We start from the raw sequence: 27,327 nt of genomic DNA, 5'->3' as shown, positions 1-27,327 counted from the left end.
AGCTAGCCCTATCCACAGCAGAGTGGCCGATTTTTGTCTGGCAGCCACCTCTGCACTCACATACAGCCAGCCCAGGGAGCACCACAGGCAGCATGGGCAGAGCACGGTGCTGGCACACGGCATGGGCACTGTCACCCTGCCAGCTCAAGTTCAGTTGCTGTCCCTCACCCTCTCAGAAGGAGCTCAGGCTGTGACATCCAACCAGCAGAAACCACATCTTCTGTGCTTGCTAGAGTGGACGTGGCCACTCAGACAGAGCTCCCATGAAAACACACAGCCATCCAGGCTGCTGGGTGCAGGGAGTGCCAGAGCCTTTCACTGGGAAGGATGGCAGTGGTGAGAACAGCCACGTTTGGTGCAGCCAAGATCTGCCCACCCTCGGGGCTCAGCTATGAGAGAACATAGAAAGGTTAAGGGGCATAAGGGAGTCTGAGAAAGACTGGTGGAACCAGGCTCTGCCCTTCCTGACAGGAACATGCCACCCCAAAATACACAGGTTCAAGGGGATCCTGTATCCTCCCTTGGCAGGTGAAGACAGTAACTTAAAGAAAAGGAGGGGGTGGAGGCAAACCCCCTCCTTGCCCACCTTGCTTCCCCACATGCCTCTGTAGAGCAGGTACGAAGCTCTCACATGGAAGGCCAGGCAAAGGATGATATGGATGTTAGTCCATCTACACCATAGGTGTTGCCCTGGCTGTGACACCCACAGACCACGTCCACCTCCATGAGAAAGATGGGTTAGAGTTGCAGGTGACTCCTTTCTGAGGATCCAATATGCCACACAGACGGTCCTCTTAGGGGAAGTCTGCTGCCTCCCTGGGGCTGAGATTAAGCACTAGGAAACTTCCCAGCCGGGTTCAGCTTCAGACTGTTACCCACTACTGCTCTTCCATGCGGGTGGCAATGAAGCTGCAGCACATAGTCCAAGGGCAATCAAAAGAGACTTCAGGGCCTGGGGATGGTTGGTAAGGGATTCTGGAACACAGGTTCTTTCCTCTGTCCTTCCAGTTGTGGGCAGTGACGTTGAAAGAGATGGACTCAGTCTTCTGAATACATGGCTTGGTGGCTGATGTCACTGCCACAATTTCAGATTTTTTAATAGTTTTTTAACAAGGCATGCTGGTTTTAGATGAGATCAACCTTTCCCAAAGGGGAAAGGTTGCTCAGAGCTTTGCTCACTGACAGCTGTAAACCAGGCTTGGAAGGGGACATGGATGGTATCAGGCTGGCCTGTGACAAGCTGTGGGACATTGCAAGGTCAGAGGGTTCAAGTGAGGGGTCTTGGCCTGTTGCTCGATGTGCTGAGTATACTGGAGCACACGTGAAGTCTTAGGGAGGGAAAGCCAAAAGGGAACCCCACTTCCTCCACCATTTTGTGGAGTGTGTGCCTGATCCTCATCAGTCCAACCACACCATCCTGAGTGGGGGCTGAGCTGCAGGATAGATCAGAGCAGGGATCCACTGTGTCCCCACCCCTCTCTGTGCCAGGCTGTGGGAGATGGCACAGAGGCCAGAGATGAGCATTAAAAGCATGGCTCTGATTGCACAGGTAATACCAAGCAGCCAGCTCAGAGCTGCTTCACAGAGCACATGAGAGCTCAAGAACCTGTGACTTGGCCACTAGCACCCCTGCCCGGGATAGAGCAGATGGCACAGAGGGGCTGCCACTGGCATGTCCCAGCCAGCCAGAAGCCTTGTACTACAGCTTGGAGGTAAACGGGATCCTGGCTACCACAACCTCCCCAGCTCCGCACACAGGACCCCCAGGGGGAGGGGAGGGGGGGGTGAGGGGCTGCCTGCTTCCAAGCAGCACAGCTGTGGCTGGGCTGGACCATATTGATTTTGAATGTACTGGGAGAAAGGCTTATGCACCATCCGCTATTCCTCTAGCAAAGCTTTTCCAATAGTAGCAGGAAGAACAAGTACACTAGTATAAATCCTGCAGATTTGCAATAAAAAGCAGCGTGGAAGAGGTTAAAAACTGCAAACCTGCTGGAGGGAGGGAGAGTGTGAGCTGGTCAGAGAGCATTGTAATGCTGAGCACACAGGTCTGGTCAGGGGAGCCCTTTCCAAGTCCTTCAGACAGAGGTCTTTTTGGGGGTGATGGCTCAGGAGGAGTCATGCAGACAGAACCTTCTAACACAAGCATGCTTCAAAGCTCAGCCTTTTCCTTGCTCCAAAGGCCACACACAGGCACAGGTCAGTTTAGGACACATGCCTCCTGTGGAGCTCCTCATAGGGCCTCTCACCCACCAAGAGGCCAGGGCTGGGAGGAGAGATGGTGACAGAGGCTGCCTCGCAAACTAACCTAGTAACTAAACTAACCATCTTTACAAGCTGTATGAAACAACCTTCCCAGAGCACCTGCAACCCAGTGAGGAACTGCAAGAGCTACTGCATGGAACAGCCATCTGTGGGCAGAAAGTCATACACGTACAAGGCCACCGACTTGGACAGGTAGGTCATGGTGCCAAACCGGCCGCTTGGTGCACTGTCATACAGCAGGCTGCAGATGCCTGTCGAAGGATCCCTCTCCAGCATGTGCTCATCAGCGCCCAGGGCTTTCTGGATTTTAGACAGGGAAGGAGAAAGGCATCATTAGGAAGAAAGGCAATCCCCTATCAGCTTCTATCCGAAGCACCCTTTGTTGCACTCAGAGTGTGACACGTTGATGGTGAGCAGTGGGAGGAAGACACTACAGCTTTGCTGTCCCCCATCAACACAATGGGGACAACAGGCAGGGCTCTCCAAGTGGGTGAGCCCTGCATAGCTGTGTGGAATGTAGCCAGCAGCCCTGGGTGAGGCCTGGCCCCTACCTGCTCCTCATAGAAGAGGTCATTGGCTATGTGCAAGATCTTTTCCACAGCTATGATGCCACCAATGGTGTGCACCTCCACATCCACCAGCATGGTGAGCACTAAGATAGCTTCCACCAGCAGCTGCCTGTATTCTGGCTGGGGCACACGGTTGAGGACAGACTCCACATGCACAGCAAACTTCATTTCCCCTGGGGTCATCTGTGAGGAGGGAGAAAGAAGTGTACCTAGAGCACTGTATCACCTGCTCAACTCCTGAGCTATGCTGGGCAATCACCCAGGGTAACCAGCACACAACAACCCATGTGCCCCACTCCCCATTCACATGAACCTCCTACCTCTCTGGTTGTTGAGGAGGGAAGAACAAAGCCCTCCACAGAGAGGCCATGGCACTGCAGAACAAGAAGGAGATCATAGTTATGGTTTGGATAACCATGCTAAGATATGCAGGTCCAGCCCACAAACTTGCTCCCACTTGAACACTGGTGCATGCTGCACCCCAGCTCCCCCTCCTGACTCCACATAGCATCACTCCTTTCCCATCCATTCAGTGTCAGCCAGAGCCCCCCTGCATGGGGCTCTGCTCCCTGGCTCACCATGCTGAGGATGGGCTGTGCCCAGAGCACCTTCAACTGTGGCTCTAGCCATGCCCCTGTCTGCCTGATGCATGAGCAGACCCCAGCTCCCCTATGCAAGATACATGCTGAGGTAAGTCCTACAAGACTACAAGTGCAGGTCTTCCACAGCTTTCCAAGGTCAGCTGCAGGCCTTGTAATGAAGCACAGATCTAAACATCAGGGACCAGCCCTGAGAGTCTAAGTCCCTGTGGCAAGGCTGGTGCCTGGGACCAGAGGCTCACATACATGGAGAGGCACCAGCTGATGTCTAGCTCACCTTCTGCAGGACCTTCCAGACCTTCTGGTAGAAGCCCACAGGGACACGGTTAAGGGCCCCATCCAGCCGCCGCCTCCGCTGCCACTGGCCCTGCCGGCTGTCCTTACTGCCCTGGTCTTCCAGCATGCTTGAAAAGGAGCCCTTGCCCAGCAGCTCTGTGTGCCCAGCAGACTGGGCAGACAAAACAAGAACCACAGAGACTGCTGCAAAGTTAAATATCCCTCAGGAATGCAGCCTGCTGCTGCTCAAGAGTTTGTAGTTCTCCAGCCTCATTCCCAAGACAGAGCTGCCACCCCTGCCCCCAGCAAAGCCCACCTTACAGCCCCAGCTCCCTGCAGCACCCCCCAAAGCACAGCTCCTTCCTGCAGCCACAAACAGGACAGACCCCATGTGTGCAGCCAACAAACACAGGTTACCAGAGAGGACTTGAGGTCGGTGTCCCCGGACTGCAAACTGAGGGGCTGAAAGAGAAAGGGAGAGATGAAAATCAGACCATGCCAGAGCAGGGCAGTGGTCACAGCAAACAGCACCAGCATCACAGGTCAGGGTCAGGTCACAGGGCAGTTATCCCAGGGCCAGGGTGAGCTGGAGATGGAGTTTTGAAAGGAAAGCTGCAGAGGGCTGCACATGCCAGGGCCGCAGAAGCAGTGGGTTTGTGCTGGCCTGCACACAGGAATAGGACTGCTACTGCTCTGCTGGCTGCTGGTACAGGCAAGGATTTAGTCTCAAGCAGACAGGAGGACCAGTAGCAAGGTCACTGCCCAGAGACAGCCCTCTGTGATGTCAGGTTTCACACTGCAGCAAGTTGGCCCTAAACCTGCTGCATCAGCCTGGCCCCTGCAAGCTCTGTCTCTTGGACAACAAGACACCTTCTAGAGCTCAGGACTCCTCCTGGACACATGCCAGGCACAAGAGGAGGTCCTTGCCATTTGCAGCTGACCAGAAACCTCCTTCCTCAGAGAAGAAATACCTGGGGAGGCTGCAGGCAGGATCCAGTGAACTGTCCAGCAGAGTCACTACTGGTCATGGCACTGGACGCATCATGCCATCCTGCTCAGCAGATTTTGTGGGTATAATGGAATGTATTTGAGCACAGCGGCTCCGGAGCACAGCTCCCAGCTGGCTGTAATGGCAGTATGCCCACAGCTCAGGGAAGCCTTTTACCTTCCTAGTCCAAACACAACAGGTCCCACTCAAAGGGGAGCTCCTGAAGGTTGTGGGCAGTGGTCAGCCCTGGGCTGCCACAGCATGTTAAGCCATGCTGACCTCTTCCAGGGAGCCAGCCTCCGTCCCCAGCCTGAATACAGCAGCCTTGAGCCTGCTTAGAGGGGAAGCCAACTCATTGCTGCAGCAGCTGAGGGAAGCTCATTGACTTGAGCATGCAGGGAAGCTGCCCTGGTGCATGGCATGAGGGGCAAAAGCTGAGGCTGCAGGACCAGGAGGGCTTCACCTTACTCCCAGGCAGAGACTGCCAACGTTTATCCAATTGCTGCAAGAGAAGAAGGAAATCAAGTTTCTGCTGTTGGAAGATGCCCACCAAGACACTAGCCACACCTGGGACACCACATGGTCCTCCCCACCACTGCACCTTCTCAAGCACCCCTGTGCTCCCCCTGAACTGCTAGAGCAACCCCCACCCACTACCAGGTTCACCCCAATTTTCCCCCGAGGGCAGGACTAGAGACAAAATTAGCTCCTGGAAGCATCTGTGTCTCCCACTCTTCCAGCTGTTCTGCCTGGTCTGTAGCTGGTTTTCACCCACAAGACCTGTTGTAAGTGGCTTCACCTGTTTGATTTCACTTTTCAGCCTGATGAGGCCAGTGTGCTCAGGCCTGGTGGTCCCGACAGCTTCCATGTCACAGATGGAGACAGCAGTGGTGAGCGACGAGTCCACTGAACGCACTGGAGAGGAAGAGAGGTCTAGAGTGGGCAACATCACTCAAGGCATGGCCATCCCTCATCGCTGTCCAGGCACTGGTACCTTTGCATGCCCTTGCCCCCTAACATGATAGCATCAGAGACCCATGAGCGCAGAACAGAACTGCTTCAATTCAGACCCAACCAGGTCAAGTGCCAAACTAAGCAAAGCTCAAATAGCCATGAGATTCGGGCTTGACCCCAGAAATCACTCAGCACTATCTTTATGAAGAGCAGAGCTTCCTGCTGGACCCCTCCAGTACTGAAGCATCTGTGCCGAACATGGGGGAGAACAGGGACACCCCTCACAGGTAGGAACATGTAGATCTGGCCATGCTCTGCACTCAAGCTTTTCCCTGAGATGCTCTCTGCTGCAAGACTCACCACTCCTTTCCACCCCAAACTCCTTGCCAGAGAGGATGTGGTAGAGAAGGCTCTTCATGTCTGATGGGCTGAGATTCATCAGGTTCTCTGTGGCTTCTCCAGCTGGAGAGAAGAGAACTGTGATTTTGTAGCCTGCCTCACAGTCCTCCTAGGACATTTCTACCCTGCATGCCATTCTGTGAGCAGGGGGAGCGCTGGTACAGGAGCTCATCTGGCAAGGACATACACTAGCTCCAGGTGTTGCCTGCAACATGAGATCTTCCCCATGCCAGCCCGACACATGCTGGGATGGAGACTGCAGTGCAATCACTTGCTTGTGCTGCTCAAGAACAGGTCCAGCTGCAGACACTGGCACTTCCATGCAGGGTCTTGTCCTAGCCTGAGCTGCCCACTTTTAACAGTACTTTTTTCCGGCCGACAGAGCCCAAAGCATCACAACACCTACCCCAGCTACAGTGCTGTCCCTGCCGCATGTACCTGAACAATGCAGGGAGTGTGCCAGCTCTGTTGCCATCACCTGGATGATGAGCCCGATGCGGATGCGGAACATCTCAGCAAACAGTGCAGGCTGTGTGCGTATGTACATGGCCAAGTACACCATGATCTCCTGGAGGGGCAGAGGCAGATCACCCCATTGCTGCTCACCAGGGCAGACACCCAGCTGTGGGGTCCCCTGACAACCTGGCCCCTCACCTGGGTGAGGATGGACACACTGAGGTTCTTCTCACTGGCTTCATCAATAAGGCGAACAAGCTCCTCATAGGGGATCGGGCTGGGGTGTGAACAAACAGCAGAGCAGGTGAGAGGCAGCAGAGCAAACCCTGCATACTCCCAGTCTGTACAGTCCCAAGAGGAGAGATACAGGCTGGGGACAGCCTCCCAGGGCCACTCCTGCCCATGGACCACAGAGCAGCAGGCTCACATCCAGACACAGCCCAGCATCCTTGGGGAGGGAGAGGTGCCATACTCACGTGGAGATTGTCTTCTCACGTGGCTCTGGGGGCAGCCCGACCGTCAAGTGTTTCTGGTGAGACAGGAGGTCAGTACAGGCCTGGGGACAGAAAGGCAGCCACTGTCAACAGCTGAGGATATGGGGGCTCAGCACAAGGCAGAGGGACACAGACCTGACGCAGTCATGGTTCACCTGCTCACTCTGCTGCCTCCTCCCTGACAGACCTCAGCCTGCTAGAGGCTGGCTGTAAAGCTGTTACCTCATCCAGAGCTTCAACCTTCTTCTTGAGGATGCCAGAGATGTAGCGGATCAGGGCCCACTGGCGTGTCTCCCCCACCCGCACATACAGCTCAGTAAGGAGCTCCTTGACAGTGGGGCCAGGCTCACTATCAAGCCCCGTGTGCCACTCAGGTCCCCTGCGAAGGAGGTGCTGGGTTATATTCATCAGCTTGCCTGTCACAGCTCCCTGGCAGGCCCTGTGGGCTGTGCCAAACCCCTCTATGCATAGTGAGCCCTCAGGATACAGAGCTCATCCTACTTGAGGATGTGGAGCATGTAAAGGATGTCTGCTTGCTCCTGCAGCGTGGGGCAGATGCGCAGCTGGTCCACCAGTGCCTTGCAGTCCACGTTGTCATCCTCGTCACGGGGCAAGTTCATCTCTGCATAGAGTGCATGGCTCTGGGGGAAGGGAGACCCGTGCTGCTGATGAGCACCACCAGCACCCTGCACCAAAGGACCCATGCATATTCCCCCTCATCAAACAACAAGCCTTCCCCTTGCAGTCCTGCAAGGACACTGGCTCTAGCTGAAAGGATAGCTCAGTCTGGGAGAGACAGAGCTCACCTTGCCATCCAAGTCATGCTGGTGGGGTGAACTCAGCAGCTTGACCGACTGCTGGGATGCCTGGAAGATCCTGCTGGGGACATACATCCCAACATCTAAAAAAAACCAAAGGTTGGCAGAGACATGTCCAGCCCCAATTACCACTACTGTGCCCCAAACTACCTCAGACACTCTGACTCTGCTCCCCCAGCAGTCCTTGCAGAGAAGCTGGCTATGGGAGAAGCAGCTCCTGTCTACCCATTCAGACGAACACTGCAGGGAGCTGCCATCCTTTATTGAGTTTCCATGGGGCTGCACAGGCACCAACTCCATGGCCAGGACTAACATGACGGACATATTGTGCCTTTGCCCAGGTAAAGGCTTAGTTCCTCTGCAATCCACAGGAACCCCAGCATCATACAGCTGTGAAAGCTCCCAAAGCACTTCAACCTCACCCCTGGGAAGGTGTGGAGGGTGCTGGAGTTACTCACTCTGGACATGCAGGTCCTTGGCCTTGGATGCCAGGGACATGAGGTCGCGGGTGGTGTGGACAGCAGCCCTGAAGCGGCTCAGCCCTCCCCGCTGGGTGGTGGGAGGAAGGTTTGACTGGGGAGTCGTGTGCTGCAGCAGGTGATCCAAGTACTGAGTAACCTCATCGTAGGTGTCCTCTGGAAGGTGAAGGCAGCAGAGCAGGGGTTCAGCCACTTTGAATCGTGGCACCCAAAAGCCCAGAGAGCTCCCAGCTGTGCCTCAGCAGGGACAAAGCTTTGCTGGCTGCATGAAGTGACAATGTAGGGCCAGTGCTGGCAGCCAGGTGGACTAACGGACAGTGCCAGCAGCCAGGCACACAAAGCACCCCGTTCCTGCATGACTTCTGTCTGGGACACTGCCTGCCCCAAACTGGGGCTCCCTCTGAGTCCCCCCTTGACAAAGGAAGCAATAGGGCTGCAGCACGTTTCTGATCCAAGCCCGAGCAAGGATAGGAGTGTGCCACTCAAACCCTGTGGAAAAACCCTCACACTCCATCCCTCCAGGGAAGAAGTGGGGAGGTACAGCCAGGGGCAGCCTGTCCAAGCAGAGACCACTTACAAGCACCCCAGCACAGCAAGGGCATCCTCCAAGTAGGACTGCAGCAAGGGAGCAAGGCAAGGTGGGTTTTGCAACAGTTATTTCTAAGTAGGAATTACAGGAAGAGTTATGGTTTCTGCCTTGCTCTTTGCCCAGCTTCAAGCAGCTCCCAACACCACATCAGGAGCATCAGAGGCACCACGTGCTAACAGCAGCATGGAAGAGGGTGCTCAAAGGCCAGGTCTCTGCTCAGTCAGGAGGTAAAAGTGAGGGGGTGCCCCTGGGGGGGGGGAATTGCCCCAGATAAAACACAGACCTGTCAATGCACTTACAGTGGGCCAGGGCAAAGCTATGCTGCTCTCCAGCTGGCAAACTCGGAGGTGTGTTGGCCCCAGGAAGTGAGCTGCAGACTGCACCTGAAGCAGCATGGCATCCCCTTTCCACCCCTTGAGAGAATGCCTCATGCCAGTGCCTGAAGGCTAGGCTGGAAAAATCCTCTAAGCACCACCCTTGAGAACATTCACCTGCCTGGGTGCAGCATCTGACCATGGGAAAACCTTAAAATGTAGCATCTTTGAGATGCTGTTGAAAGGCCAGGCGGATCCTCTCACTGGAGCTGGGAGGCAAAGCAGACACCTTGGACAAACCCTGATGCAGCCTGTAAGGAGGCTGCAGGCGAAGTGAGAGAAGGGCAAGAAAAATGAACAGAGTCCCAGCAGTGCAGACACTGGCTGCAGGAGCTGCAGAGGTAAAACAGATAGTGGGAAGGCTGATAATGATCAGTGCTAGGTCACATAGGAGATGTCCCCAGGCCTGCTTGCATGGGGGACAGCAAAACTTGTAACCTGCCATGGTCCCAGCACAAGGTGGGGTCCCTCATGCTGTGATGGGCTAAGGCATTCTCAGGTACTCTCTACACAGCAGTAAGGCTTCAATTTGGCACTCACTGGAGCAGCTCTGCCCAGGGGAGGGGCAAAGGCTTTGAGAAAAAACCAGATTAATTAGGGACATGGTGGCCCTTCCCCACCACCTTGGTCACTGTGCTATCACCTTCCGCACCGCCATTTCTGCATCAAAGACCCTCAGCCACATCTCTCAAGCGGAAGCAGGCTGCCAACCCTTTATCTCTTCTCCACACAGCAGCTTATGAAGGTCAGAGCCGCTTATTCCAGACAAGGTTGACAGAGGGTCAGATGGGAAAAGGGTGAGAACCCAAGCACATGAAGAACACAGCGGTGGATGCTGGCAGGGAGGTTGGGTGTTATGGGTGCAAGGGTGAGTTAGGCATTTGCCAGCCCAAAGCAGTGACTGGCCTGTTCTCCCTTACCATCCTCTGCTGCCTGCAAGCCATGCAGCCACTCCTTGGTGTCTAGCTTCTCAAAGCTGTCACTGCTGAGCCTGTAACTCTTGGCAAAGACCTTACCCTCTGGCCCAGGGTCCATAAAACTGAGGTGCGTTCGGCATGACGTTGTCAGGAACTCCGACAATTTACCGGTCTGAATTCTGGGCAAGAGACAGGGAGGTCACACGGAGAGGAAAGGGGAGGTGATACCCTTGGCTTCACAGGCCTTTTGATGGGGAGAGACACGTTCACCAGGAGCATACACACACCGGTGTCTACATTAGCTGTCTGCAACTCTCTCAGCTACGGGTGGGCATGGGAGGGCTGCCCAAAAGCTATCAGAGGAATCCTGCAGCCATGGGTTTGAGGACATGAAGAGCTATCTCCTCTCTTTCATCTCCTCTGTTTGGATCATAGCCCCAGGGCACACTGATAGCCTAGCACACCCCAGTGTATCCTCCCCAGCTTGCTCCCCCACAGCCTATGCTCTGCCTAGCAGGTATCCTCATAACCAGGCTCTTGGAGGCCACCAGCCCTCTCCCTCCTGCACTGCAGGAAGCTGCACTCACCTTGCGCCACCGAAATACCCATCCTGCAGCTTCTGCAGCATCGCCAGCACCGTGGGGTGCACACTGCTGCTGGTTTCATCTGTGTAGAAGAGGCACAGGCAGTCAGGCTCTCACGCTCAAACTTGCTCCCAGCAAGTAAGCCAGGACCAGGTGGGCATTCAGACACCCAAAGCACCATGGCCAGACCCTTACTCTGGGGTACATGGTCAGACTGTGGTACCAAGAGCACCACCCAAAAAGGGAAATTCTGGGCTGTCCAGGCTGGATTCAAGGAAAACCAGGCCAGGATGCCCTCCAGGCTTCACCATGGGCTGAAGCTGACAGTACCAGACAGCAGCACCTAACAGCCCCCTGCTCTGTCTCTGCCTTTCACATGAGGCAGCAGATGAGTGGACTGCTGTTGAGGGCAAGAGGCACCACAGCAAAAGGCATGCTTGAGAAATTAAGGGGATTTCAAATACACAAGGAAAGACAGAAAGGCCTTAAAGCAGAACAAAGTCACCCCCCTGCACCAGGCTCACAGGGAAGCTGTGAGCTGCTGCAGGCAAGCCAGTTCTGCTCTGTGCCTTTGCTCCTGGTTTACTGTTTTCCCCTCTCTGTTGACTAGGAAAGCCTTTAGCAGGTGCTCAGTCTTAGGGAAGAGTGAAGATGCAGAAAGAGCATCAAGAACACTTGTATACACAAATTGCTTTTTTGGTCTTGCTCCGAAAAGGCCTTCCCACAAGCCTATTTGTCTGGAGCCTCAATTGTATTCAATTCAATTAGTGCCAGCAAACAGCCCTTGAGCTGCAGGCATTAGTGCCTGACAGGCAACCTTGTGAGATGCCAGACCAGCTGCCCTGCCCTGCCTTGTGAGATGCCAGACCACTCAGTGTGGCTCCTCAGAGCAGTAAACTCTTCACAGGACACTACCAGCTACTCCAGCCTCACCAGGTCCCTGTTACTGAGATGGTCACACATCTCCCCACTCCCTCCTGCAGAGCTATTTCCCAGGGCTGCTCTAGTCAAATGCCTTGTGACGCTGGAGTATCTATACCGAGCATGGTGTGGGAGATGGGGAAGGTGATGGTTGGTTGCCCAGTCATCCTCCAGCGGCTGCAGAGGTATGAGAGGTCCGTCCTCAGCATCTCCACAATCATCTTGTTGTCAAGAGCCAGGTAGAACTGCTGCTGGTCTATGAACTGTGAGGACAGCAGGAGACGTGATGGGCCCTTCATGCAGTCACCAGGTTCTTATAGTGCCACCCATGTCTTCCCACAGGCACATGGTCAAGCTGGCCACGCTTGCCCTGAGGGCAGCTCCTTTGCACTGATGGCTCATCCCACCTTACTTGGCAGGTGCTAGTACAGCCTAGCAAGGAACCCTCAACCCCCAGGGCAGCTACTGGCCACTAACAAATATGAGGAGGTAACTAACGCCACAGCTCAGCAGCAGCAGCATCCAGGCCCCACACAGCCAGTCCATGTTGTGCCTCTTCCAAGCAAACATGTGCTCCCCATAGTGCTAGGCTTGCAACACTGCTTGTCCCCTGGACACTGCTTGTCCTCTGGCCTGCCATCAGCCTCCTCCTGGTGTCCTTGTCAGCGTGAGCAGAGATTTTCTTCCAATACTGATCATTAGAAGGCTCAACCTTGCAATATCCACACAGCCAGGACCACTAACTGTGCTGCCTCATGCCACAGAGTTGGACTACTCCACAGTCCCAGGCTCTTCCAAGAGTGCTGGGTCACACATAACCCAGCCACTGAAGAAACATCCTGCCCAGTTTCATAACACAGAATAGCTGGGAATGAGCCTGTGCAATGTCACCCACCTGTGGGGTAAAGGTAAAGATGCTCTTCCTGATTTTGTAGAGCTTGGAGGTCCCAAGGACACCCATATGCCGGTAGGGCCGTCCAGTAAGGCACATCTGCTTGTTGCGGCCTGGGAGGGCAGGAAGAGGAGTTTTTAGTACAAGCCTCCTCATGAAAGGGGCTGCAGCAGCAAGTAGTGCCAGGACTCTTGCTACAAACCAGCAGCGAAGTGCTGGTTTGTGGTTGGGATACCCCAGAACCCTGTGTCAAGCTGGTACAGCTCGAAGGGACAGTAATTCTCTGTCCCCAGACCTGCCCAGAGGGGTAGAGACATGCTGAAACAGCGATACACAGCCTTTCCTGACTTCTGCAATGTCACACCTCCTGGTCTTTGGGTATGTCAGAAGCTGGAGCAGGGCTAGAGGTGCCCCTCTGCATAGGGCTGGCCCCCCTAAAGTTGACAGCTCTATCAGCATTCCAATTGCTCCTGGATTACTCCCAAAGCCCAGGATGGTGCAGCAACAGCATCACTCCTTGCTCATCAGCTCTGGCAGCTACCAGGCTGCTCCCCCTGCCCATGTCACACTTGGCCTTTTGGTGGCCTAAATTAGCCGCCAAATTAAATCACAGCAGATCAGATGTCTCCTTTGGCCCACACTAAATCTCTGGCTCCTGCACAACAAACTCCATGCCCGAGGGGTTGCAGCATCAAGGAGCAAGCAAGCATGCAGAGGTGAGCACATCCTCCCGTCACACTCAGCCCTGCCCACCCCCCAGCAACAGCCATACTGCCTGAGCTTCAGGCTCTTTTTGACAGGGACGGCCCAGGGACTTCCTGGGGTCTGGCTGGCCTCCCCCACCCAGATCTGAATACAGGAACAGAAGACAACTCCTGCCCACACCAGGTTCAACCCAAAGGGATCAGAGTCTCTGTCTGTCCCTGGGGTGACTGTGCAACTGCAAGCCAAAGCTCTATCCCTGTCAGAATCATGCTGAACAGCACTGCCTGCCACCTTGTTCCCCTTGGGCACGAGTGGCTTTATCAGGCCTAGAAATGGGCAGCAGGATCCTCATCAGCCAGACAGAGAGCAGGACACGAGTGTCTATGAGCAGGAGTGCCAGGGGTGGGAGAGACCCTTCTGCACCCCTTTTGCTGCAGGAGCAGGGAGTGCAGCTCACCCAGCCGGGCATAGATGTGACTGAGGATGCGAGCAGGCTGCACTCTGATGGGGTAGACGTCCGCCACAGTCTCCACATCAATGCCCTCCTTCTGCAGGATTGCCTTGATTCCCTCTGTTTCGGCCAGGATACACACTGCGGATGGAAAACAGAGGCACAAGGGTGTGATAGCACTGCCCCATGCCTTTGGGGACACATACAAGGCACCACCCCATAGAGAGGAAGCTGTCTGGGGTCCCTTGGGAACCAGCTCCCACTGCACAAGTCTGCCTTGCCCCTCCTAACACTCTATACACACAAGTTTTCCCCACCAAGTGGCAGGAAGACAGTTTTCAACCTCTCTGCAGGGGAGGCTGCAGCACGTGATAGTTCTGTGGGTCAACACAGAATGAAATGGAAGGCCTTGCAACCCATCTTCCACCCACCTTGCCAGAGCTGAGACTGGGCTGTATTGGCAGCAACCCAGTAAGCAGAGCCATCCCAGAGCCACCTCTGCGAATTCTGCACAGCAAGAGTCCCCCCACCTGCCAGGCTTAGGGGTTTGGGACTGGTTCCTTTCCCTCACCTTGGACCACCACATCAGGTTTAGGGACAGTCGCAAAACGGCGGTTGAGGGGATCTATTTCACCGGGAGCTAGAAACCCCTGTGGGAAAAAAGGTATAAAGAGATTAACATTTTATGGGCAGGATAGAACGGGTGATGCCTATGGACAACCCACCTTTAAGAGGTCCTGGGGGACTTCCCCGTGGTGAGTGGCAGCATTTGCACCTTCACAGCTCAAGACCTGGTCGCACAGCCCTCCCCAGCACTCAGGGTGACCCTACCTCAGCCATCAGACAACCCAGGATGTAGAGGGACTGTCCCCACATGTGTGGCAGCTTGCCCATGGGTATCCTGTCCACAGTGTGTGGGTTCCTGTATTCCTCATCCACCTGGAAGACAAGCCAGGAGGTCAAGAAGGGATCCACAGACACAGGATGCTGAAGGAAGCATTCTCACTGCATCTTGAAGTCCAGCAGTTCAAGGTTTAAAACAAGGCCCCACAACAGCATTTGTCACAGAGGGTCCGAAAGAGCCTGGTTACACGCCTCCTCTCTTCTTATGACTGCCCCCGGCATCCGTGTCAGACAACAGATCAGCTGCTCAGACTATCCCACTAGAACGACTGACATGCCCCAGGAGCTCCCAGAGATGCTTTCTGATACTGGTGAGGAGCTTATCTCCCCTGGATGACCTGGGCATCAGGAGGCCACTGCTCTTACCCCAGTCCCACACAAATCCCCTCACCACTGAACAGGAGCTCAGCACCACCTACTCAGCCCAGGTCTGCTTGTCCTGAGCTCTTGGAGCACTCAGCCTCCAAGAAAGCAGACTATCAGCAAATAACTCTTGCGTATGGGAGTAAGAAATGCTTTGGGGGAAAAAAACCAATTTTTATCCAACATGGTTTCATAACAGCTCCAAGCCATCCTTTTCATACATGAGGTTTCCATGCATTACATTTGCCCCTTCACTAACAATTTGGCATAATAAGCACTTAAAATTAATAGAGACCAGGAGTTTCAGCAGTTGGACTTTCATGATCCTTGTGGGTCCCTTCCAACTCAGAATATCCTGTGATTCTGTAAGACGCTCCTGCTTCCCACCATAGCACAAGATCACTCACCTTATCTGGTGGGACACTGTACAGCTCTGGCAGCAGGTGTACCCCATTCTTCCCCTTGATGAGAACCCCCTCAAGGGCTTCCCGGTACTCCTGCACCTGAGAAGAGAGGAGAGGGAATCTGACACCGATCACGGCTCCCTGCATCCTTCCCCTGCACACTTCTCCTGCCAGGGACTTTTTTTCACCAGCCCAGTAGGTCCTGCCTCTCTTACCTGCTCCATGTTTCCACTGAAAATCCCATCAATCATCAAGTATGCCCAGAAGAGAGGCCACTCACACTCAATGTTCTCAAACAGCTTCAGCTCTGCAGGTTCATAGTAGAGGCGTCTGGGGTCCTGTAAGTGACATCAAAGGAGGTGGTACATAACAGGATCCTCTCAAACTGACAGGGCTTCTCCTCCTCCTGAGACCCCAGCCTCAAATGTCCTCCCAGCCCTCCTCTGTAGATGGCCAAGACAAAGCTGAAACGCAGTTTCAACTGCAGCCTCTGTTTCCTCCATTGGACTACCTGCTCCTGAGACTCCTGCATTGATGATGGAGAGACTTACCCTTCCTGGGGTGTACCTGGTCCCCAGGAGAGCACCCCAGAGCCCCCAGAACACCCCAGATGTTGTGCTGTTGTACAGCAACAACATGACATCCCCTGTGCCATGCTGGGTCCCCTTTGCCTTGCCTGCTCTGCCTGAGCCCCTCAGCATCTGTCTCCTCCAGCATCATCAAGCTGGCCCAGCCAGCTGAGAGGGCTTGGGCTGGTCACACAGGGCCAGAGAAGTCCCTCCAGGGCCCTCCTGCCATGTGGTGCCACTGTGAGCCTGACACAAGGGAAGCTGTCAGGATGAAGAGCTGCCTGCACAGAGTCCTCCCACCTCAGGTCTGTGTGGTGTAGTGCCCTTTCCTCGGCCCTCCCTGCTAACTGCTCTGTCTGCTGCAGAGAAGGGAGAGCGCTGGCCTTAGCAGACTATTCAGGCAGAGAGGACAGAAGATGCAGATGTCTTCTACCTGCACTCCAGCCATAAGCTTCCAAAATCCCACCTGACTCCAGCTAGCTGAATGCCTCTGAAGGCACCGCTGCCCTTTCCATGACTCACAGCTCCCCAGAAGTAAGTAATCCACAACTCTGCATGCTGCCAAAGCTCACAAGCGCTGGCAACACTGGACTGGGGATGCTCCTGCTTCTCTCTCGCTCTGGAGCGGGGCAGCCACACACGCTGCCTATTATGGGCAGGTGTTCAGAAGCACAGCTGGTGATGACTTAAGAGCCTCTGAGTATCATTTCCTAGTTCAGTGGTTATCAAATGAGACTGTTGCTTATAAAATTTTCCTGTTTTCTCTCCCCAAAGCAGCAAACTCTCCACTTGCTCCCAGGGCCATTCTGGCAGTACCCAAGCTGACAGCTGGTCTAGGAGAGACAGAAGCAGCTTTGTGACCTCCAGACCTGTGTGGATGCTAAAAAGCTGGTAGAGAGCTTCTTGCAGCTTCTCACAAGCTTCTCACAGCTTTCCTGTGAGAAGCTTCTGTTCTCACGCAGTCTCTCATGAGAAAGCAGTTAGAGAAAAGTAAACTCTTTGCAGCTGCATAATTGTTATGAGAACTGCATATTGTTTTGGGTACATGGAAAAATAATATTTACAGATGGGTGTTATACCGCTCAACCTATCACCTTTAGAGGTGGTGGGTGAATAGGCCAATCATGTAATTTCTTTATTGCGAACCACACTATAAAAGATGAGTTTTCCATTAAATGTGGTCTTAGCTCTGGCTTTGACCATGCTTCTCTGACCTGAACTCATGTCGTTTTCTGCCATCCCTGTGCGCAACAGCGACAGAGCTGTCGTAGATGAGGCCACTGGGTTATGGCTCTGCACAGTCACCTCCCCAGATCTCCAGCCCTCGCTCAGGTGCAGCCCTGGGAGAGCCCACCTGAGCAGGGCTCCCATGCTGGGCACTGGTTCCACCTTCTCCCAGCCTAAGAAAGACACACCACCGGGTTCCAGGATGCAGGCAGAGCCAGCCTCTGGCCGTCTGCTATGGGTGTGGGTAAGACATACCACCTCTGCAATGAGCTCTGGCATTTTGGGAAGCCTTGCCCAGATCCATGACACTGCTTAGGGCTACTCAGGGCTCTTGTATTCCCAAGGGTCCCCAACACAGCCTTTGTGCTGCATCCAGGTGGGCTGCTGCTTGGCAGTCAAGTTCTGCCAGGCAGCAGGGCTGAGGACACACACCTCTTTGGGAGTCCTGTATCCATCCCGGAGGAAGCGGCAGCAGCCATAGCGCCCCTGGAAGGGAGAGAAAGATTTGCTGAGCAGGAGGCACAGTGTGAGATATCTTGTACCTTGAATGCAGAAGCAGGGGCACGGTGTTTCCTTCGGCCAAACATCCCCTCCCTTGCTCACCCAGCGCTCAGGTACCACAATCACAGCCTGGGGCCACAGCACACAGGGCTGCTTCTTTGCACACCCCTGCCACAGGTCATGCAGACTGGGAGAGGACATGCCCCAGCAACCCACCACTGTACATGTCTTTGGAAAGAAAAGGGCTACAACAGTTTGGACTGCAGCTGTCTCCTGGGAACAGTGAGACAAGGGCAGAGATGCTCACCTGCAGCTTGGTGATAATCTCCTGCTTGGTGATTTCCACCAGCTCACTGTCCTCCACAGCAAATGCCGGGTAGGAGATGACAGAGAGCACACTGGCATCCACCTCCTTGGATGTGGAGGCCCTGGGCAGCATTGAGTGGAGGATGGACTGGGCAAAGGGGAAGGAAAGGTTGTTAGGCTGTCAGGCCAGGCATCATTCACACCACAAACCCAGCAGATCACAGTTCCTCTTGCAACAGCACAGCGCCTGCGTGGGTCTCACCTGGCAGTGCTGCACCTCATCCGACAGCACCCGTATCACTGACTGTGGGCCTCCCTTGGCTCCAAAGAGATCCAGCTCATCCAGTGCCTCCAGGGCAGCCTGCAAGCACGGTGAGACCCAAAGAGGCATGTCCTTCACCACGCTGCTCATCTGAAAGAGCTCTCACTCCATGCTAGTTGCTGTGTGTAAAGCACTGCCCAAATTTAAAAGAATTTGAATCCTGTTGTGGCTGTAGAACATCTCTGGTTGAAATGGGACCACAGCTCCAGACATCAAAAGGGCCTGGGACATTTCTGCCACACACCCCCGATGAACTTTTCACTCCCAGTTCAGGCAAAACTCAGGCTAGAAGGGCACAGTTTTATCCCAGTGTACAAGAAGAAGAGTCTTGCTCCCCAGGATCCTATCACTGCATGGGGCATTGAGACTCAGCAGTTCAACATGCCCAGCCTGTCCTGTCAAAAAGCATCTCAGGGCCACTGGTGCTCCTCACTCCCCCCCAGCCAGCATTTCTTCCCAGCTCACCTTGGCCATGCCGACAGAACTGGCATTCAACTCGGTGATGCCCTGGTTCGTCTTGTCCCCACGCTCCCATATGCCAAAGTCCTGTGAACCAGGCACTGTTTCAGAACACACCCAGCAAGCCTTTGAATCCCACCCATCCATGGTGCTTCCAGAAGGTGCTGGTGTGGCTCAGGGGGAACCCACAGCTGTTCCTAGACACCAGTGCAGTATCTCTACCACTGGAGCACACCCCCCTTCCCCAGCACATGCTACGCACCGCAGTTTTGTAGGCAGCTTCAATGTAGAACACGAGGTTCTGGATAAAGTTGACTTCATCCAAGCTGTGAATTATGTGGAGGCCTGAAGCACAGGGAAGAATTCACATTAGCCACTCCAAGCCCACAAGAGTACCCAGGATGGGGCTGCAGGAACCCAGGGAGGACTCCTCCCCACTGCATGCCTGCCCAATGGGAGCCACGTCCTAGCTGACCCCATCGCCACTCCCACCTCTTATGGCAGCACTAAGGCTTCAGACAAACAGGGGCTTTTGGAGAGATCGACATCAAGGGGCCCAAACCCACCTCAGGTACTGTGAGCACAAGAAAATAGTGGGGATCAGGGAAGCCATTGCAGCAGCTTGGCACCCAGGAAGCTGCACCCAAACTGAGACTCTCGTGAACCTGAAGACCAGCACGCTCAAAGCTGTAATGGCAGCCCCCAGCATTACCTGAGGCCGTCATTTGTGCAAGCATGAGGAGGTAGAGGGAAGTAGCATCCATCTGTAGGTGACCCCATTCGTGGTCTCCTACCACAGTGGCACAGGTGTGGGTGTTATACTTGGCATGCAGGCAGTCCCTGGTGCTCTGACTGTACTTGAAGGCCTCTACTTTGTCCACCTTGAGAAGGGCAAAGAGACGCAGGCATTCATTGAACCCTGTCTCCAGACAGCTCCCGAGCCAAGGGCTGCTCCATGCCATGAGTGGAGAATATGGAGTTGTGCCTGGCAGGGCAGAAATTCCACCCCCTGGGCTGAGCCCCTCCGTGCACCAAGGCAATGAGTGCAGGCTCACATGCCACTGCAGCACAGGACTGCAGCAGTGGAGGGCCCACTGCCACAGCTGCACCATGCAGAGGGAAAAGGGTTACCCCAAACGCCCTCAGGGAGGAGAACTGCAGAGTCCTAGCGCCTGCCAGGCCAAGAGACAGGGAGCAGCTGGCAAAGCCTCCACTGGCCACCAGCCCACAGCTCTGGAACTTCAATCACACCCAGGACAGATGCCCACTCAGAACTTATTTCAAGACTTGCTGGAAGGGGCCTTCCCTCTGCTCATCAGGGAAGGCTGGGGAGGGCTGGCACAGCTAGGACTCTGTGGCATAGCTGGGCTTTAGGGAGACCACTTGACACTCAGAGCTGCTCCCCAGCCCCTACCTGTCTCATCATGCACTGGAGCAGCCCCCGCATCAGCTTCACCACGCTCTGCAGGAACAAGGAAAACAGGTTTGTTAATCTCTAGGAGAAGCCCTGACTCAGGATCAGCTGGCTGCTGACCTTTGTGGGGCTCAGCGTCTGTAATCAGAGCCCCCACTTACATTTTCACAGCCCCTGGGCAACAGCAGAGGGAAGATTTCTTGGTCTGCCAGCAAGGCCAGGCTGCCATGCTGTGCAGCGGGACAGAGGACATGGCTGCAGGGCATGGCTCCCCAGCCCTTGAGAGAAGGGCTGTGGCCCCAGATCATCCCAGAGCCAGAGGTCTAGACCCTCTGGTTGGGCTCCAGTGTGGTCTGGGAAGAGCAGGCTCTGACATCCATTCCTACTGCCTCCTGGGTCGGGGGACACCCGTGTCCTTGCCCTCACTGCACTGCCTTTGGGCCCCTGGCCCAGCTGTGCCAAAGGCTGACCAGACCGGGGTGACAGCAGTCCCCGGGTGACACCAGCCCCGCCTCCGGCTCCTGCTCCCTCCTACCTGCTCCAGCTCGTAGGCCTTAGCCTTGTCCTCGTCGCGGTCGGCATTCTTGCGGTAGGCCAGGCCAAGACCCCAGACCGCCAGGATGCTGTACACGTTGTCCCGGACCCAGGCGTCCTGGTGGTCGGCGCTGGCGGGGAGCAGCCCCGTCACCGCGTCCTGCGGAAGGGACACACCGTTCCCACGGAACTGCCTGGCCCAGCGGCCAACGGGGCGCGCCGGGGCCGCAGGTCTGCTCCCCATTCCCGGGCAGGGTCCGCACCTGGTGGCGAAGGATGGTCTGCTGCACCAGGCGCCCGTAGCTGTCCAGACGCACGCCTGAGTTGCTCCGGCTCCTCATGACGGCGGCAGCAGGACCGGGACCGGGACTAGCACTGGCACTGGCGGGACGGCACGGGTCCTCTCAAGAGCCCCCGCCCCCCTCCGCCCCTCCCCTCCCCGCTCCGCCCCGCGGCACAGCCAGGTCCCTGCCGCCGATGGCCGTACCCGAGCACCACCGCAGCCCCTGAGCGGCCGCCCCAGCCGCGCTGCCCTGCGCTCCTCGCCGGCGGCGGCCTCGGCCCACGGGGCGCTCACTACCGACTGCGCAGGACCTGCCGCCATGGCGGCTCCGAGGGCGGGGGAGCGGCGGCGTGCGGGGCCGCCTGCCGGGCGAAGGCCGAGCAACGCTGAGTATGGATACGCGGCTACAAGGACGGACACACGGATACAAGGACAGACACACGGACGGACACACAGATACACAGAGGGGCTCACGGACACACACACACGGATATACGGATACAGAGGCAGACGCACGGACACAGGGGCGGACGCGCGGACGCACCTGTGCCGGTGTGGAACGGACACACGGACTGGTGTGGGACCGCAGGGACACACAGATGAGTTCGCGTACTGGTGTGAGACTGTATAGACACACAGACGGACACACGGATACACATACCAGTGTGGGTCTGTATGGACACACGCACGTATGCTAGATGCGTGGACAGACACACATGTGGACAGAGGCATGGACACGTCCATAGGTGTGCACGTGCACATAGGGACATGGACATGCACACATATGCTCACGTACAGGTGTGCACACACCCGCACTGGAACACATGCACAGGCAGACTCGTGTGCACACATACCTCCACACGCACACGTGTACACAGCTGTGCACACACCCTTTGCATTTCCACGTGTCCATAGCACACAGAAATACACACACGCGCGCCTATGTACATCCACAGGTGTGCAAACCTGTACATACCCACAGGTACACTCACCCATAAACACACACAAATAAGCACACACTTCCCATACACATACACAATCATACACGTGCACACACACGCAGGGATACACCTGCAGGCACAGGTGCGGGCAGACACATGGGCATCATACAGATGTGCACCAGCAGCGTTTGGGCACAGTGGGCTCCTGGAGACCGCAGCACCCCTCATCCTGGGGACCCCTTTGGGCAGGTGGGGGCCAAGTGGCATCCAGGGTGTCCAGGGCTGGGAGCGTGCCCAGCTCCATGCCTTTTATCATCAATTGCCTGAATGAGTTAACACCACATGCTTAATGATTGATAGGGATCAGATCTGTGAGCTTGCAAAAAAGGAGAAGACATTCCCCACTCATGACCAAGATATGGCTAACTGGGGACAAGGGGCAGAAGAGGAGCCTGGGGGTCTGTGGTTTCTCACTCTTCCAGGATGGGAAAGAAACTTCAAGGCTAGCAGAAAAAGGGAAGGATTGGAATTGACAGCACCCTGTCCAACAGCAAACACTCACAGGAAAAATAAAAGTGCTGAAACCTCCCCAAGGGACTTAGGCCAGCAATAACAGATGGGGCTAGACCTCAAGCAAGAGGAGACCCTGGCAAGAGCCATGAGCTGTGGAGTGACAGTGCCCCCAAGCTCTGGTGACAAGGATGATGACTGCCACCTATGCCTTGATGCTCAAAGAATGGAAATTTTGCTCCAGCACTGCAAACAGGGCATCATATCCAGCAACAGGCAGGTTTGCTTGCAGACACCTATCCAAAATAGCCCTGGCAGAGAAATGCTTTGGCCATGGTGACAGACAGCCCCAGGAAACCTGTCTCATTGCTCCTCCATGGTCCCCTAGGACTTGCCCCATACAGAGGGATGTAGGGCATCTCTTGTTCCCAGCCCCACGGAGGCAGTTGCCCGCAGCCACATCTGGTCCCCTCTGCACTAGGGCAGGTCTGTGCTCCAGTGGAGGCACTTCTCACAGGTCCCACTTGAACCAGCTGGGATTTACCCCCGCACCCAGCTCCTCCAGTGAAAGCCCAAGGGCAGTTGCACCGGGATGCAGCCTATCCCAGGGGGCACCTGCTGCACCCCAGGGACAGTGCAAGAACAGGCCAAGATGGTCTTTAGCAAAATCAATCAATTTATTTATTCACAGTCAAGCAATAAATAGAGGAAAGTCAGGCAGCAGGGGTGCTGAGAGCAGGACTGACTCTTCTGGGAACAGGGACGTGCCAGAAGCCCAGCAGAGCCCAAGGCCTGTGTGACAGCAAGAGTGCAAGAAGGCAGAGAGACATCTGCGAGGGGAGTCTGATTTCTGGGATAGGACGAGACCTGAGCCCTGCTAGAGGGTAAGCCAAGGAGCTGAAGAACAAGTGTGTCAGAGGAAACAGCAGGCAGAGTCCAGCACAGGCAGCTGCCTTGGCCTCTAGCGCTGGAAGCAGAGATGGCAGCTCAGGTCCCTCCAGTTTTCCATAGCCCTTCCAGAGCAGAACTGCAGGGGAGGAGAGAGGCTTTCTCCCTCCAGCCGAAATTCTCAGCCCGATGAGATGCCTCTGCAGCTGAGACTAGAGAGGGATGGGGTGCTTGTGAGTTGGGGAGGAATGCCACAGGCAGGGTCACATCAGATCATGACACTACCAATGTGTCGAATGCAAGGCACAGAGACACCTGGACTTCTCACCCTTCCTGCCCTGGCTCTACCAGGAGACTCCCAGCCACCTCCTAAGAGCTTTGCACTCCAGTTTAAGGACACAGCTCATCTCTGAGAACATCAGGCCAAGCCCCTCTGCCCACCAAAACCAGGCAGCAGCCATGGGGGCTGCAGGAAGGACAGATGCCACGGGGCAATCACCCCAGCACAGGTTCCCGCCTTTAAAAATCCACAATTTACATAAAACTGTCACTGTAAAACCTCCCCACTGAGCAGCGCTGCATGGGGAGGGGAGATGAGCCAAGTAAGCCGCAGGCAGAGCAAGATAAACTCTAAAGTCCAGATCTGCAGGAAGAGGCAGAGCCCAGGGGTGATGTGCTGGGGCAGTGGAAATTACTGGCAGGTGCAGGACTCTGCAATCATATTCTCATATTCCTTGTACAGTATGCCTCCATTGGGCTCAATCATGAGGACACTGATGGGGCTGTAGCGGTAGGGCACACAGGAGGGCCGGGGCACACTGGCATCCACAAGCCGATGAACAAAGCTCTGTACCACAGCATGGCTGGGCGCATGGTAGTCATCACGGAGCAGGTAGGGACAGGTGCCCTTGCAGTAGCGTGGGTTGTAGCGGTGGGGAGCAATGATCCAGTGGTCCCAGCCCAGCTGTGCAAAGCTGACAGGGAAGGGGCGGAGGGAACAGTCACTCTTCTGCCCTCCCTGCTCCCGCAGGTAGTTGGGCAGGTCATGAGCCAACATCCCTGTATCACGCCGGTGTCGGTGGGGCTCTGCTGCTGGAGGTGCCAACTCTGCCTGGGTATCGTTAAGGTAGAGAATGAGGAAAGGGTGGCTAGGGGCCACCAGGGCATCGTGGCCTCCTGCTCGGCCAGCACGCACACAGACATGCCGCAGTGCCAGGCTCCCCACGCTGCTGTTCCCCAGCACCAGGTAAGGGGTGACGTCAACTTCAGCCCAGCCATAGCGGGGATGGGCAGTAGGGCTGAGCAGCACCCTGGGTGCCTCGCTGGCTGCCACCAGCTCCAGAGCGCAGAGGAGGCGACCATGGGCCAATGACAGACTGGGGAGGTAGACCACAGTGGCTCTGAGGAGGTGCTCGGCCTCTGGCTGGCCCTCCAGGTGGTAGGTGAGGGCCTGCAAGTACCAGCGACCTGCAGGGAAGCAGTGACCGGTACCCCCTTAGCACAGTGCAGGAGGCACTGTGCAGCACCCCTTTCTCCCATGGTGCTGCCACAGCCCCACACAGCACACTGGAGCCCATGACAGCCATATGCCCCAGCACAAGGCAGAAGCTGCAGCAAACAGAAGACTTGCTAGTGGGGTGAAGGGCAAAGAGAGTCTGTAACATTTCTCATCCTCTGCATGAACACCACTAGCCTGGCACAGCATCAGGCAGGGTGGGAAGGGGAGAAGGGCACACAAGGGCCAGCGATGCATTTGCCCGTCTCACCCCTAGGGCAGAGCCTTGAACTCCTGCCAAGTGGAACCCCATGGCCAAGAGCAAGCAACCCCAGCCAGGACACTGTAGAGAGAGGGAGGAAACAGGCAAGAGACCTCGCCTTCAGAGCTCAAGCTCACCCTGCTAGCTCTGCTAAGCCCTCATACCATCCTTAGTGCCCGCCAGCTGCTTACCTGCCCAAGGCTGACCCCCATGGGAACTGGCCTGGACCAGGCGGATGGTGTTGGTGCCCAGGCTGCGGCTGCGGCGGGGTCGGCCTTCGCGGTCAGCGGCACGCCGGTACAGATTCAGCATGTAGCGCAGGGGCTGCCCACTGGCTGGCCCCACTTGCCAGCCTGCGCTGCCTGGCGCCCGCGTTTGCAGGGCCTGCAGGAGGGGCAGGGTGGGGACAGCAGGCAGGGAGCCAAGGGGCAGTGGGGACTGGTTTGCAGCCTGGGAAAGGGGCACAACAAGGAGGAGGAGGAGGAAGCTGGTGAAAGGGTAGGGCATAGCCATGATAGGTGAGTGCATGTTTGGGGAGGGAGCAGGTAAATGGGACAAGGTGGGGCTGGCCAGCAGAAGAATTAGGAAGACCTAACCTGCAGTCATGCTTCTCCCCACTTGAGAGGCAGAGCTGATTGTGGGCACCAGCAAAGGGATCCCAGGGTGCTGCCAGCTCCTATCAAACCAGGACAACCACACCAGCTGCTTCAGCTTGACACAGGAACAGAAAGGTGGGGGGATTCTGTATGCAAAAAGGGGCACAATTCCAGACTAAAACCCAGACCAGGAACAAATCTAGCCAGACGGAGCCTGGCTATGGGGGCTGTAGAGGTGCTGGGGTAGGGGAGTGGGGTGAAGTGGGGTGGGAGAACCAGCTCACTCAGCCCACCTGCTCCTGGCCAGCCTCCTCCTACAGGGTAGGAGGTCCCTGCCCAGGCCCGTTTTAAAGGCATGGTCTCAATCAGCTTTTAAAGAGGCAGGAGCGCCCTGGGTCCCAGGGGAATGGGGCCAGAGCCTGAGAGGGTGCTTTCATGCAGTGAGAGTCCCTCCAGCTCCCTCCACTCTGTGCTGCCTCTCCAGCAGTGGCTCAGCACCTTTGTGCCCTTTGCTGCAAGCTGGTCTGCACTGCCCCAAGCAGGCACAGAGCCTGGGGTTCTGCTCCCCAACAGCCCCACAGCACAGCCAGGCTGCCCAGTGCCTCACTCTACCCACCTGGCACTAAGGCAGGTGCATGAGCAGAGTGACCCTGAGCCCAGCAGTACCCCACTGTAGGCATCATCCTGTCATCACCATCAGCATGCCCACAACTTTGCCTACCTTGACCAGTTTCCAGGTCTTTCTGCTAGCACCAGCTCAAAGCCCAGAGGCTGCAAGCATGATGCCCACCCTCTTGCTGGCATGGGCCATTTGAGGCACTTTCCATACTGTGGACAGTGACTCCATGGTGCTTGCCTGGGAAAGGGCCTCTGGTGTGGGCAGCTGCAGTCAGTGCCACCTCCAGAGCCCCTGGTGTTGTGCTCAGACCCACAGTACACTGTTGCTCTCCTGCTGGGATGGAAGGGCCCAGGGGGTGGGCACACTGGTTGGGAACCACTGGTGCAGGCATAGGGACATGGGAGAGCTGGCGGGGGTTGTACTGGTGCCTGCTGCCCACCCTTCCTGGTGCCAGCTGGACACAGTGCTAAGGGCTGGGAGGGCTCTGTGGGGGTGTGCGTGGTGCTAAATGTGCTGTGGGGCCATGTGATGAGCCAGGGCACAGAGCCCTCTCGCCTGGTCAGGCAGCCCTGGTTACTCATTTGGGAAAGGGCACAAGTGGCAGATGAGCCAGTGAAGGCTGGGAAAAGTCAGGGCATGGCAGCAGCCAGCCATGGGGGGGAATGACAAGGCAGGTGGGAAGGCCATAGGGGAGAGCAGGAGATTCGGGTCAGGGGTGGACATGACAGCAGTGGACCTGTCAAGGCTGTATGGGGGGGTGGGGGGCATGCATCGCTCCTGGGTGGGCTCCAGTTCTACAAACAGCCCAGGTACCACTCCACCCTGCACCCTGTGACACGGGCACAAGAATGTACACATGTACTGGGCTGCCTGCAGCTGGGCTGTGCAGGGCGCAGGCAGAGTTCAAGGCAGGTGCTTGTGGACAGGGACTACCAAGAGAAACTTGAGACCCTTCCAGCACTGGTAATGAACAAGCCTAGAGTGGCTCGCCAGCCTGGCAC

At 56.0% G+C, this 27,327-nt stretch overlaps 2 protein-coding genes across 7 annotated transcripts; both read right to left on the bottom strand.

The window, feature by feature from the left end:
• Positions 1-1,051: 1,051 nt before the first annotated feature.
• Positions 1,052-21,328, bottom strand: PHKA1 (phosphorylase kinase regulatory subunit alpha 1). 6 transcript variants are annotated; one of them, XM_042040257.1, is made up of 34 exons: positions 21,220-21,328; positions 20,996-21,113; positions 20,734-20,892; positions 20,199-20,246; positions 19,497-19,665; positions 19,047-19,129; positions 18,791-18,871; positions 18,266-18,364; positions 18,005-18,151; positions 17,629-17,682; positions 15,616-15,738; positions 15,404-15,499; positions 14,562-14,669; positions 14,302-14,380; positions 13,737-13,871; positions 12,578-12,687; positions 11,801-11,945; positions 10,765-10,843; positions 10,181-10,356; positions 8,277-8,453; positions 7,807-7,901; positions 7,502-7,641; positions 7,223-7,379; positions 6,983-7,062; positions 6,705-6,783; positions 6,489-6,618; positions 6,012-6,113; positions 5,497-5,612; positions 5,161-5,199; positions 4,127-4,171; positions 3,711-3,881; positions 3,155-3,208; positions 2,817-3,017; positions 1,052-2,565 (listed from the first exon to the last, which is right to left on the bottom strand). In XM_042040257.1, the coding sequence occupies exons 2-34, from the start codon at positions 21,071-21,073 to the stop codon at positions 2,392-2,394; spliced, it is 3,729 nt and encodes a 1,242-aa protein (XP_041896191.1). In that variant the 5' UTR covers positions 21,074-21,113; positions 21,220-21,328; the 3' UTR covers positions 1,052-2,391. The 6 variants fall into 6 exon arrangements, with proteins under 6 accessions (XP_041896191.1, XP_041896194.1, XP_041896193.1 ...); XM_042040260.1 differs by having other exon boundaries at positions 10,277-10,356; XM_042040259.1 differs by lacking the exon at positions 5,161-5,199.
• A 1,802-nt stretch (positions 21,329-23,130) lies between these two features.
• Positions 23,131-26,255, bottom strand: BMP15 (bone morphogenetic protein 15). Its single transcript, XM_042040110.1, has 2 exons — positions 25,303-26,255; positions 23,131-24,821 (listed from the first exon to the last, which is right to left on the bottom strand). Exons 1-2 carry the CDS (start codon positions 25,637-25,639, stop codon positions 24,046-24,048), a joined length of 1,113 nt encoding a protein of 370 aa, XP_041896044.1. The 5' UTR covers positions 25,640-26,255; the 3' UTR covers positions 23,131-24,045.
• Positions 26,256-27,327: the final 1,072 nt, after the last annotated feature.

Source organism: Corvus kubaryi, unplaced genomic scaffold, assembly GCF_017639235.1.
Source record: "Corvus kubaryi isolate FWS band 111438036 unplaced genomic scaffold, C.kubaryi_AGA036_p1.0 37395, whole genome shotgun sequence".
Lineage (NCBI taxonomy): Eukaryota > Metazoa > Chordata > Aves > Passeriformes > Corvidae > Corvus > Corvus kubaryi.
This window is presented reverse-complemented; position numbering and strand designations above follow the sequence as displayed.